This window comes from Myotis daubentonii, chromosome 18, assembly GCF_963259705.1.
Source record: "Myotis daubentonii chromosome 18, mMyoDau2.1, whole genome shotgun sequence".
Classification (NCBI taxonomy): Eukaryota; Metazoa; Chordata; class Mammalia; order Chiroptera; family Vespertilionidae; genus Myotis; species Myotis daubentonii.
This window is the reverse complement of record NC_081857.1, coordinates 41,940,414-41,953,936: the sequence shown is the minus strand read 5'-3', so window position 1 is coordinate 41,953,936 and position 13,523 is coordinate 41,940,414. Positions and strand designations below refer to the sequence as shown.

At 50.8% G+C, this 13,523-nt stretch overlaps 2 protein-coding genes across 3 annotated transcripts in view; one reads left to right on the top strand and one right to left on the bottom strand.

Moving 5' to 3' along the window:
- The window catches only part of FRRS1 (ferric chelate reductase 1), a 34,920-nt gene extending 28,503 nt beyond the window's left edge, over positions 1-6,417 (bottom strand). The window contains exon 1 of the mRNA XM_059675127.1: positions 6,063-6,417. The gene's annotated coding sequence lies outside the window, so the exon portion shown is untranslated. The remainder of the gene's footprint in view (positions 1-6,062) is intronic.
- A 2,562-nt stretch (positions 6,418-8,979) lies between these two features.
- AGL (amylo-alpha-1, 6-glucosidase, 4-alpha-glucanotransferase) overlaps positions 8,980-13,523 on the top strand; it is a 41,184-nt gene continuing 36,640 nt past the window's right edge. Inside the window, exons 1-2 of one of the 2 annotated variants that reach the window (XM_059674602.1) lie at positions 8,980-9,308; positions 9,879-10,025. In XM_059674602.1, coding sequence (XP_059530585.1) covers positions 9,944-10,025 — 82 coding nt within the window. In that variant the 5' untranslated portion in view covers positions 8,980-9,308; positions 9,879-9,943. Of the gene's footprint in view, positions 9,309-9,387; positions 9,800-9,878; positions 10,026-13,523 lie in introns of those variants that run through there. The other variant, XM_059674603.1, reaches the window with a different exon arrangement.

Below are 13,523 nucleotides of genomic sequence, written 5' to 3'. Positions count from 1 at the left end.
CCGTTTGGCAATGTCTGAAGCCATTGTCGGGTGTCACAGCTGGTTGCAGTCCTTACCAGATGCCACAAAGGGGACAGGAAGGGAAGGGAGGGGAGGGGACTCGCAACAGTATTATTGAGCAAACACCACGGGATCCTAGCTGGGCAAGGAGGGATATGAATAAGGCAGACGAGAGCTGAGAAGAAACCGCACGAGTGAACAAACATACAGAGGAGAACTTTTTATCCAAGGCAAGATAGGAGCATGGCCGGTGACTTCCATCCGTGTGACAAATATGCAAGCAAAGGCATGAACTCTCCCAGAGCAGGGCGTGCAGAGCACAGCTTTGATTATCATCAATGACTGTGTGATATGGGCCCCGCTGCGGAGGCCGCCTGAGGCTCACTCGAGCTCAGAGGAAAGTTTACAATGTGCATTGTTAGGATGAAAACATGGGCTTTACTGCCTTGGCCGGTGTGGCTCAGTGGGTTGAGCAGCATCCCATGCACCAAAAGGTTGCTGGGTCAATTCCCAGTCAGGGCACATGCCCACGTTGCTCAGTGTTTCGCTCTCACATCGATATTTTTCTCTCTCCCTCTCCCTTCCTCTCTCTCTAGAAATCAATAAAAAAAAAATCTTAAAAAAAAATGGCTTTATTGAGGGAACTCTAGGGGTCAGCAGCAAGAACTCACAGGCCCTTTGACTTTCATTTTCCCATAATAAAGCATGCAGGAGCCCTCGCCAGTTTGGCTCGGTGGATAGAGCGCTGGCTTGCAGATTAAAGGGTCCCGGGTTCCATTCTGGTCAAGGGCAGGTATCTCAGTTGCAGGCTCAATCCCCGGCCCCAGTCAGGGTGTGTGCGGGAGACAACCAATCGATGTGTCTCTCTCACGCTGATGTTTCTCTCTCTTCCCTTCCCTTCCACTCTCTCTAAAAGTCAATGGAAAATGTCCTCGGGTGAGGATTAACGAAAGAAGAAGTAGTATGCGGGAGCCTGGGCCATCTGATGGACACCAGTCCAATACCCCAGGGAAGGGACCCACCCCAGGTTACTCTCCTGCTTTAGAGGGAGAGCATGAGGGCACCCTAGTAGGAGAGGTGAGCAGACACGTGAATGGTAGGCAGTCGGAAGGCACGCTGTTAATTCAGAGGCCGTGACTGTGAACGCTGGCTGGCCAGCCCCTGAGGACAGCAGCGACCACAGAAAGCCGTAGTTCCTGCAAGAGGGGCGATCGCGCCAGCAGTCTGAGAGGAGGCTGAGTGCCAGTGTGGCTTCTCCCACGACAGAGGAGTGATTCCTGGTTCCCAATGGCCCGCTGGTCTGTGGCTTCTTGTGCCATGAAAGTCAATTAATAACATTTCGAACAGCTCGTTGTCATGTGTTTCAACAGACTCCGCTCGCGGCGTTTCTTCATCATCCTGTGTGGTCTCAAGAGAAAAGGAAGAGACCGAGGATATGGTTTCAATGGTTTCAAAGGGAAGAGGCGTCTTATGAAAGAAACCAGAGTGCTGTTGGCACCGGCCAACTAACAAGGTGTCCGTGTACGTAACAGAGGATATTTCTAAATGCAAGTCCTGACACAGACGCAAAAGCAGCACAGACATAAATCCCCAAGTTTCGGAATGGCACCGTGCTCCATGAGGGTCTTTTCCTTAAGGCGGAAAAAAAATAGAAAACAAAGAGAACGGAGAAGAGAAGATGTCTGGGTGTCGGGGAAAGATTTCCCCGCAATGGGCTTAGGGTTCTAGAATGAGGTCACAGAAGACACGGAGCCACTGCTGGGAGAGAAGAGGACCAGAGTCCTCCATGTTGTGAAAAGCCAAAAGCAGGGGTCCTCAAACTACGGCCCGCGGGCCACATGCAAATACAAATATTGTCTTTGTTCCCGTTTTGTTTTTTTGCTTCAAAGTAAGATATGTGCAGTGTGCATAGGAATTTGTTCATAGTTTTTTTTTTAAACTACAGTCCGGCCCTCCAACGGTCTGAGGGACAGTGAACGGGCCCCCCGTTTAAAAAGTTTGAGGACCCCTGGCCAAAAGAGTTGAGCGCGGCAGAGAAAGCTACCAAGGAGCCCTTTTGGCTTTTTTAAAAAGATGTTTTTATTGATTTTTAGAGAGAGAGGCAGGAAGAGGGAGAGATCGAAACATCGATGAGAGAGAACATCAGTCAGCTGCCTCCTGTACGCCCCCTACTGGGGATCGAGCCTGCAACCCAAGTAACCTGCGACCTCCTGACGCATGAGATGACGCTCAACCAACTGAGCCACCGGGGTTTTATTTTTACTGGTAAACGTACTCCAAAGCTGCCTAAACATGTGCAATATTGAACTTAATCGCCTTTCTGAGAGAATCCAACAATGGATGCTGTCTGTATCTCCCACCTGTGGCCCAACTCCAGCCCCAGGAGTAGGGATGCTGCCATTTGACTAAAAGTATTGTAATCAGCCCTGGCTGGTGTGGCTGAGTGGATAGAGCATCAGCCTGCGGTCTGAAGGGTCCTGGGTTGGATTCTAGTCTAGGGCGCAGGCCTGGGTTCCGTGCTCGATCCCCAGTAGGGGGTGTGCAGGAGGCAGCTGATCAATGATTCTCTGTCATCATTGATGTTTCTCTCTCCCTCTCCCTTCCTCTCTGAAATCAATAAAAATATACTTAATAAAATAGAAGCATTGTAATGAAGGCTATTGTTACCACATTTCGCCCAATCAGATCGACTCTTCACCTGGTGATGCCCCCCTGGATGAGACCCCAGGCCATCTCTGCAATGATGCCGTTTTATTCTCCAGAAAACTAGTTGTATGGCCACATCTGTTCCCTTCGTCTCTGTGCAATTCTCTAACCACTGAGCAGCACCGGCCAGGGCAGCCTCACATTTTTTTTAAATGTAACTTTACGATGTTTGAATCTCTACTTAAATTCTTTCCGGTAAAACTTTTTTTTTTTAAAAAAAAAAGAAAAGAGCCGAAACCGGTTTGGCTCAGTGGATGGAGCGTCGGCCTGCGGACTGAGAGGTCCCGGGTTCGATTCCGGTCAGGGGCATGTGCCTGGGTTGCGGGCATATCCCTAGTAGGAGATGTGCAGGAGGCAGCTGATCGATGTTTCTCTCTCATCGATGTTTCTGGCTCTCTATCTCTCTCCCTTCCTCTCTGTGAAAAATCAATAAAATATTAAAAAAAAAAAAAAGAAAAGAAAAGAAAATGACCGCTTATCGGTATTTTTCTCTGTAACCAAAGTAGTACTCATTGGCCTCGACAGGAGTGCGGCCTGCGCTCCTGGAATAAACTCTCCAAAGTGCCGACTCATTCCACTTCACCGGGGAGTTTTGCTGCTCGTCCATTCCCTGCATAAATAACATGCAAGCGGGAAAGGGATGCCCACGGTCGCTGTAAATTGAGAAGAGGGCTTTTTTAAACCGTAGGCAATTAAAATAGATTGGCCTTTGTAGTGACACCCCTGACCTTTCCTGCGAGTTCGCGTGACGGGCAGTGACATACGTCAGTCAAGCGTCCGGGAAACCGGGTTGTGTTGGCCACGAAGCTGAGAGTTGAGATGCAGGCACCACTCACAGATGATACGTCATCTGATTTTATTTTCCCACAATGCACTGTGTGAAGCTCAGGTCTGGCTTCGTATCCCTGTGGCCACCTACTCCGACCGAGGAGGGCTGTCACCTTAGCTGTTGAGAACTGAGCAGGACGTGAGTCGATAGGGCTTTGAAACAAGAAAGCAACCCATGATGGCGGTCAGAGTGCAGCCTCGCTTCACATCCAAACTCAGTATTTCATTTCAACAACAGAGTCGGATGGCACAGCTGCTCACTTCTGCACGATTTCCAGAACACTCCCTATTTACACTTACAGTAAACTAACTACAGGGAAGTTACTGCGTGTCATGCCTTCTCTCTTGAGGAAAGGCAGGGGAGAAAGGGCAAGGGATACACCGTCTCCTCTCATTATCTCCCAGGATGGTTTATGGGGGGCTTGCCAACCACAGGCAACGATCTCCAGTTCTAGGCCGGCCAGCGTGGCTCAGTGGTTGAGCGTTGACCTGTGAACCAGGAGGTCAGGGTTTCGATTCCTGGTCAGGCCAGAGCACACTGCCCATGTTTGGGGTTCAGTCCCCTGGAGGGGGCGTGTAGAAGGCAGCCGATGCATGTCTCTCTCTCATTGATGTTTCTCTCTCTCTCTAGCCTCTCCCTTCCTCCCTCTCTAAAATCAATTAAAAATAAAAGATCTCCAGGTCCAAGTCCTGGGATGAGGGGACGATACTTTCCCCCCAGGAGCTCCCTGCTGGTAGGGCGGCAGCACATAGCGTTCCTGTGGGCGTACCTGACGCATCCTCCCACGTGCAAAGTATTGTTGGGAGACGGCTTGTGCTCCGCCATTGTGAGGTGAGCAAAATGCCCACAGAGTCAGCCATCCACCAACTCTTCACCGCTGAGCAAACAGCCAACCCAACCACAGCCGCCATGTTGGCCCTGTGACTTGCAACGCGCCTGGGGGCTGCCATCTTGAAATGGCTCCCTTCGAGTTAGCCAATCAGGAAAGACCGTGCACCTGAGCTCCAATCAAGAGTGAGAGACGGGTCACGTGTGTCGAGCGCCAGCCCTCTCAGTGTGTGGTGCTCCCAGGCTTGTGCACGCCCCTTCTGCAGGAGGAAGGATGCTTGCCTGCCGCCTGGCTCCCGTTAGCTCTGTGTTCCACCAGGACCCCTGAGTTTGGGGTTGCCTTATTTCTTACAAAGGGACCCCCAAAGAGCCTCAACAATCTTGAAAAAGGAGAACAAAACGAGAGGCCTCATGATTCCTAACTCCAAAACTTACTGCCATGTTCACGGTGATGAACTTGGCAATGCTTTCTTGGATATGGCACAAAAAGCACAAAAAATAAAAAACAGACAAACTGGACTTCATGAAAATCTAAAGCTCCTATTGATTAACAGAGGGAAAAGGCAACCCACAGAATGGGAGGAAATATTTGCATATTCATACATATGACAAGAGGTTGATAGCCAGAAAAACAGAGAATTGAATAACAAAAATCCAAACGACTCCATTCAAAAATTGGAAGAAGACTTGAATAGACAACTCTCCAAAGAAAATATAGGAATAGTTAGTAAGCCCATGAAAGACGTTCAATATCACTCATCGTTCGGGACAATGAGGTGCCACCTCACACCTACTGGGATGGCTACTAAAAAAAAGCAGAACACAGCAAGTGTTGGCAAGGATGCGGAGTAACCTGAACCCTTGCAGACTGCTGATGAGCATGTAGAATGGTACAGCTGCTATGGAAAAGAGTATGATGGGCCCCCTCGCCCAAAGTTAAAAATAGAATTACCACCCGGCCCAGCACTTCTACCACTTAGTATTTACCCAGAAGAATTGAAGGCGGGGTCTGGAAGAGATATCTGTACACCCACACGCACAGCAGCATTATCCTCAGCAGCTAAAATGTCGGCCCCTCCCCCCATTGGGCTGCCGACCCCAATTTGGGAACCTTCTCTGGTCTTATTCATAAGACCCGTGTCCACAGACTCCAGGATAAGCAAAATGCATACAGCACAATGCAATGTGATCGCCATGAGATAGAAGGAAGGCCTGCCATTGGCTACACGAATGGACCTCGAGGGCATTATGCTGAGTGAAATAAGTCCAAGACAAACACAGGATAAAGTATGATCTCACGTACTAGTATATGTGGCGTAAAAGGCTGAGCTCAGTCTCATCATGAAATCGGGGGTAATCGTACTGCTGTGCTGGGAACTGAGCTAGTGCATGTGCTGGGCTTAGCACAGTGCCTGGCCCCTCACACATGTTCGCTGAATATTAGCTGTTATTACTTATAGGGCATATCAGTTTTCAAACCATTTCATACATGTTAGTTTTATAGATCCTTAGAAGAGAAAGTCCAAGGAGCTTAGGAACTAGAGCACAAGGGGTTACATGACTTGCTTGATGCCTGGAGGAGAACACTGCCCCGAATTCCGAATTCCCGAATGCCGTTTCCTTAAAAGAGCTTCTTCCCTTAACAGACTCCCGGCGCCTCTCCTCTGCAGCCTCCCTCCCCGGAGGCAGAGTGACTTACCTGAAGGCTAAATTGGGGAAGAAGAACCGGATGGGCTTGGCTCGCTCTGTCCTTCTTCCTTTGGGGAGTGGCCAGCAGCGAACATGACTCCCCCAGGCCTTCTGCGACTGGGGGTGAGCGGCCGGTGCTGGGGTTTCCTCTGAGCTAGCTCCCTCGGCTCACGGGCAGATCTGAGGCTGGCGTCTCCACCTAGACTTCCCTGGGGGTGAGGGGCGGGGGCAAGTTGGCTGGCTTCGTTGTCTGTGTGCCAATCATGGATCCGCCGCCAAGCCCAGTGACAGAAAACCGAGGGGTTTGTGAAATCTCTCTCCACGCTGTCAAGCATGCTGAGTCATCAGATCCACTTTTTCCTTGGAGACACTCTCCTGAGAGCCTTCCATCCGCCCTCCTGCTCCCAGCGTCTTTACTGCCTTGATAATGACTCAAATGGAGACTAAAGTACCAGGCAAACTGTGGCAGGGGCTACCGGTGACCTGCTCGAATCTATTCTCTCTCCCCTTAATAACAAAACGTGGGTTTGGGTTCGTTTTGTTGCTGCCTAGAGAGAGGGGATGTGTGTGTGTGCCTTGTGACTAAGTTCTGGCTGATAGGCGACACACAGAAATGCCGTGTGGTGTGTCCAGGAATTCTTAAAGGGAGGAGGCTCGCCCTGCCTTTCTTCTCCCTCGTCCTGTTGCCCAAACTTGGATATGGCTGCTGTGGCTGCGGCTGTGGGTGTCTCCGTACTGTGAGGAGGTCCAGATGCAAGAGCGAGGAAGCTGTGGGCCAGTGAGGGCCTGGCTTCCTGTGACTTGACTGAGCTGCCACACCAGCTCTGAACTGCTAACCTGGAGGCTTCAGAGAGAGAGAAACAACCTTATCTCTGACTTAAGCCACTGTTGTTTTGTTATCAGCCCCATAGAAACAGCCTCAAGCCCTCATTCCCTGGTCCTTTCTCCCCAACCAGACTGCCAATCTACTGCGGGAGGGAAGCCAAGATTTCAACAGCAAGTTAAATGTATTTGCAAGGGGGAAATGATTGAGCTTTACATTGGGGCCAGAGAACTTTAAAAAGCTCTTTCCTAAGAACAAGGAAGTGGCCAGACGCCTGCACTTGGTGGCTGACAGTCCACAGCCAAACTCCTGAATCTCACCCTCCAGGCCCGCGCCCTCTGTCTTCTTGTCTCTTGCTCCCTGGCAGCGTCTCTCACACTGTCCACCTGGCGGACACCAGCCACCTGAAACGTAGCTCCCGGAATTGAGACAATTGGAAGTGAAAAATACACATCACACTTCCAAGACTTCACATGAAAAAAAGAATTTGGAATATCTAATTCATAGCCTTTTATATTGATCGCATGCTGAAATCATGTTTTCGATAGACCGAGTTAAGTAAAATACATTATTAAAATGTCACCTGTTTCTTTTTTCCTTTCTCTGACGGGGCGACTTGAAAGTTTTCAATTCCCTCTGGTATATACTGACACGGTATATTTCCATTGGACAGAAATGTCCTCTCAGGCTAAAAAACACGGGGGCCGTCTTTGTGGGGTTTTTAAAAAATAAATTTTTATTGATTTCAGAGAGAAAAGGAAAGGGAGAGATAGAAACATCAATGATGAGAGAGAATCATTGATCCGCTGCCTCCTGCACACCCCCGACTGGGGATCGAGTCTGAAACCTGGACATACACCCTGACCTGTAACCGAACCATGACCTCCTGGTTCATACAGAGGTCCATGCTCGACCACTGCGCCATGCTGGCTGGGCTGGAACCATCTTTGATTCCTTTCTCTCCCTCGGCAAATTGTGTAGGCTCTGCCTTCAAAATGGGTCCATAATTCAACTTCTCACCACCTCCATTGTTCTGCACGCCGCGCACACACACACGTGCCTACCTCTTGTATGGGTATTTGAAACAGCTTCCTAGCTGGTCTCCTTGCCTCCTTCCACACCATACCTGACAGTTTATTTAGCTACCAGAGGCCCAACGCACAAAATTTGTGCAAAAGTAAGCCTGCCTTCCCCCGGCTGCCGGCACCAGCTTCCCTCTGGCACCAGGGACCCTGGCACCTGGGCCACGCCCTGAACTTCTGCCTAAAATACAGGGTGTCCCCAACAAATGTCTACACACTTTAACCGCTGATGGCTCAATGTTGAAAATGAAATGTGTTTTAACCAACACTGCCTTTCTAATTATTCAAAGTGTGTGCAGCTGCAGGCAACAGGGATCCTTGATCTCACAGGATCCTGGGGCAGACACTGTGAGCACAGGCAGCGTGCACGCCGTGGGTGTTTACCGGACCTCATGCTTGGTTACCTGGCGGAGTGGGTGGGGTTACTGGCCGGGTGGTTGGTTACCTGGCGGGGTGGGTGGTTACCTGGCGGGGTGGGTGGTTACCTGGAGGGGTGGGTGGTTACCTGGCGGGGTGGGTGGTTACCGGGCCGGGTGGGTGGTTACCGGGCCGCCCGCACCCACTTAGTCCTGGGGCTGCATCATTGGGGAGGTGGCCCCGTATTGGGGCTACAGGTGGGGACACGTGACAGGGGCTGTAGCCAGGCCCTTCCTTTGAGACGCGGGGAAATCAAGGCTCAGACAACTTGGGACAAGTACACTGAGGCCACGAAATAAACAAAAATAAAAAATAACAGCGAAGACCCCAAACTCATGGAGGAACCGGCCCAGGAAGCCAGGTGGCTGGGCCCCCACCATCCCGCCCGTCCCCACAGCGACCTCGCGGCCTTCCCCGCGGCTCTGCGGGCCCAACAGCTCGCGGCTGCGACCAGAGGCCGAGGGCGGCCGCGCACCTGCCCCCGCGGAGAAAAGAGAGGAGCGCCCCCCTACACCGCAGCCACCTCCCCGCCCGGCCCGCCGCGCCCACGCTCTCGCGAGACTAGCGGCGCGGCGCCCCCGGAAGTGGGCGAGGAAAGCTGTCCGCCGACACCCGGGGCCGCAGCACTATAGGTCCGGGGGGCGACGAGGGTCTCTGGAGGGGACCGGCGCGAGGCGGCATCCGGGAGAAGCTCCAGGCCCCGCCCACAGAGTCCGGGCCCCGCCCACGTCGCCCTGGCCCCGCCCACCGCCGCTGAGCCCCGGCCCCCTGCGGCCGCCCCTCCCTTTGCCCTTCACGGCGCCCGGCCTGGCTGTGGGGCTCCCGCTGCTCCTGGGCAGCCTGCCTCTCCCGGCGCCGGCCTCCCGTCCCCCCCGACTCCGCTGCCGGGCGCGGGCCCGGCGTGTCCCCGGAGCCGCACGTAGAACTTGCTGGTGTAAGTGCGAGGAATGCCGCGGGCCTCCGGGGGCCGAGCCTTCTTTCTATCTATAGCGCCGCTGCACGTCCGATGTGCACCGCAGCTATTCCGGGGGCGACAGCTGCCCCGCGGCCCCTCTGCCCATTGGTGGCTGCCGACCCCAATTTGGGAACCGGGCGACCTCCCACCTGTTCCCTTGGAAGGACTAACCCCTTGGGCAGAGGTGCCATTGGAGCCTTCCAGCCGCTTGGCCTGGCCTGGGACTTCACCCCACCCACCTGCCTGATTCCAAACGCAGTGCTTTGGGGATTTTTGTTTGTTTGTGTGTGTTTTTTGGGGGGAGGTTGGGGGGGGTTGTTGGTTTTTAATTGTAAGAATATAAAACAATATTTTTGCTTCGGTCATATTGTGTTTCAAGTGACTAAGTAGCTGTCAGTTTGCCTTCTCTGGTCTTATTCATAAGACTCGCTCTTTCTGTGCTCTGCGAGGGTGAATCATACTTAGAACATGTAAGTGTGCCTGACAGCCCTGGAGGACTTAAGAGCACGTTGTTCTCCTTATCCTGACTGGTGTGTGTGTGTGTCTCAGGGGCCGCTCACTGGATTCCGGAGTCCTCGTTCTGCAGAAAGGCCTCCAGCCCTCCAGCAGCCAGCATGGGGCACAGTAGTCAGATCCGAATTTTACTCCTGAACGACATGGAGAAGCTGGAAAAGACCCTCTTCCGAGTTGAGCAAGGTCAGTGGCCAGTTGTTGGATTCGCTCTGCGTCTTTGATTTTTTTAATCCGTTGTCATATTCCATTTTTTAAAACTTTAAGATGGATGTAATTTCCAAGGACCCTTTGAAACTTGATTTGGGCAGAGGCCGTGCTGTGCTCTAAAAGTGTCAGTAATGAGAGTCGATTGTCGTTGAAGAGATTTCGTATCAGCCATGTCGGAACCGGAATAAAATAGCCCATTTTTCTTTGCATGCAAACTTCCCCTTAACACAGAAGTTGGTAAATTAATTCCTATGTATTTTTTTTTCTTTGCCTGTAACTGTAGGTTTACTCACTTATAGCTCCTATTCTTTTCCTATATTGGAATTTTGAATTAGCAAAACAGATCACAGCAAAAAGTGAGCTATTATTTATTTTTATCCAAAGCCTCTCAACTATGGAGAAGGTAAAAGCTGAAAATAATTTTTCGCCAAATAAAAAGTGAAATGACTGATCAGATTATGGTGAAATACATTTGAGCTTTTTAAAAGATCAAATTATATTTCCATAAGACTAATTCTGTACATGCTTTATTTTCCTAGACTTTTCAATTTTTAAGCATCAGAAAACATTCCACACTCATTTCTGTTCATGTAATCTGTGAAGTAGAAGTTTCATGTATGGAAAATAAAATGCGACCCCTTTTATTCATGTACCAACTGGACACTGTTACTAGTAAAAATGTTGAAGGAGTTATTCCCTTCAATATCTCCAGTTAAATGTTTGAAAAAATGTCAACCATCAGATGTGTTACCTCCATGCCAAATCTTCTTCTGCCTTTGGCATCACCAAGCACTCACTCCATTTTTGGCTTTCCTGACTCTGCACTTTTCTGGTTTTGATTTTTTTTTCTACCCTCTTCAGCAAGCATGTCAAATCACAGCCTTCGGGCCGCATGTGGCCCATAACGAATATTTTTGCGGCCCAGCCAATATAACGGTATATAAGAAACGTTCTAATAAAGATTTCGTAACGTAACTTTTACAATATCCTGTTATACATAATTAATTACAAACTGCAATGTTCGCTAATGACTGATGACTATAATCGTGTTGCCTTCATTTCCCTTACGCGCCTTACGCGCAGGCGCACCATTTCTCCCCACTGATACCAGCGGCGAATGTTTTAGCAGCCGATGGCCACACCAGTAGTCTTGGACTGACTTGTTTGGTGTGCGCAACAGGAAATATTTCGCTTTCAGAGAACAAGAAAAATATGTTTATTTGCGTGACGCTTATTAATTTGTGCAGTTATTCAGTGTCTGCTAAGTGAATGTTCAAGAAAAAATAGTAATTTCTATTAAAAAGTTCTATTATTTTATGTTAACGATGACTCATTTCAGCCCTTTGTATTCAGCATGTCTCAATTGAAATAAACCTGCGTTTCTATGAAAATGGAAGCTTTTGGTTTTGGGGGGCCCACACACACGTAAACCTTGTTTATTTGGCCCATCTTAGCCTTTGAGTTTGACATGCTTGCTCTTGAGTATTTCTGTCAACGTGGTGGTGCCTCCTGCTGTGCCCTCTCTCCCCATTTCGATTAATTGTGCGTTTCTGCAGGGGATCCTGCTTGAGTTGTCCCTTCTCCTGCCTCAAAGGTTTGACACCCTCAGGGCTCCCTCGGAAGAAGGGCCGGGCTCTGCCTGCCTCTGGGAGCTGGCCAGTCTCAGGGCGAGAGGAGGGAGCGAGGAAGTGCCTGGTTCGCCTGCTCACAGCCTGTGGGACTGCAGGGAGGTCACATTCATTCTGAACATCGATTCTTCATCTGTGATGTGAAGGGCTTGCCCTGCTCTCCCACCAGCCTGGGCTTTGAGGCTCCCGACGAATCATAGGTGACTTCCAGGTCCTAAGTCGATGGAAGGCGTTGGTACCGCCACACCTGTCTCTTCTGGCCCTCAGTCCTCGGCTTCAGCCTGGATTGGGCGACAGTGGGCCTTCGGTAGCTCCTCTTGAACCTGCCTAAATCCCCGTCCACAGCCGCCCCTTCTCATTCTCAGCCCTTTGCTTCCAGGTCCCTGGCTGATTTTTAGGGATGTCTCCATTTCCCTGGTTTCCAAGGCGACTCTTCTTTGACGATTTCTTCTCTTTAACTGCAATCTCCCTTTAAACCGTACGGTTTCTTCCCCCACATCTCTGCTTGCCCGTCTGTGTCTCTCCCACGTGCCTGACTACGCCTGCTGGAATCGTCTTCTCCTAACCAGCGCTTCCCTTTTTATTCACCGGCATCTATGAAGTCACATTGAAACGCCCCTCCTGGCCCCCGAGGCGGTCTGTCACGAATGCACCGGCCCTGCCACGCCTGTGTCCTTGCTCCCCGTGATCAGTGGCCTGCGTGTGCACGGTTCCCCGGTGAATTCCCACCCCGGGGGTTTCCTCCTGCTTGTCCTGACACGTCCCCTCCTTGGGGTTCCCCCACGTCGAGTAAATCCCTTTCCTGTCCTTCCTGGTGGTGCCCACCTCTCAGCTTTCAGCTGGAACCACTCCTCCGGGAAGTTACAGCTGTCTTTGATTTCCGATGACACAGTGGGTGCAGAACGGTGATGTGCCGAACCGTGTAGCCGTGTCTGAAAGCGTGTTAGTCTCAGAGTGTCCGGCAGGAGTGAATGGTCTGAGGCAGGGACAGGGTGACAAGCCCCGTGGACAGCGGTCAGTAGGTCTCGGCTGCTGGATTGCTCACCCCCAGGTCGAGCAGCAGACATTGGAAACCCAGCCAAGCTACTGACCAGCCTGTGAAGGGTTTATGAACCAGGGCGATGTGGTTGACTCTAACTTAGTGAAAACCGGTAATTCACCCAGATGACCTAAGGGGGGATATATCTGCCCTGGCTGGTTGGCTCCATGGATAGAGCATCAGCCCGTGGACTGTGAAGGGTCCCAGGTTCGATTCCGGTCAGGGCACATGCCTGGGTTTCAGGCTCAATCCCCAGTACGGGGCGTGCAGGAGACAGCCGATCTCTCATCATTGATGTTTCTTTCTCTCTCTTTCCCTCTCATTTCCTCTCTGAAATTAAACAAACAAATAAATAAATGGGGATATAGCCAATGTTTTTGTGCAGTAACGATGTGATCATATTATTTTAGAAGACAGTTGTGATGTGGAAAATGAGAGAAGGGGCATTGGACAGAGGACATCATTGAGAAAGCCGTTTTAAAAACACGCCCAGTTAAAGGGAAGGACTTTCCTACATCAGACTTGGAAAAGAAGGGACAGAGTAGGGGACATTTTAAAAGGCATAGGACTTGGCAACCAGGCGGGTATGGAAAAGAACGACCTGGCAGTTTTTGGTTCTTTCATCTTTAATTGGTCACCAAGTCTTTCTTCATGTTTCTTTCCTTTTCACGGTTCCCTAACGAAGGATTCCAAGCGCAAGACCCAGTAGCTGCCTTTTCTAGCCAAATCCGGGCCTTTCCCCGTCTTCCTACCGCGTTTCGTGGCAGAGTAATGAACAAAGCCAGGGCTCCCCGTACCTGGACGCCT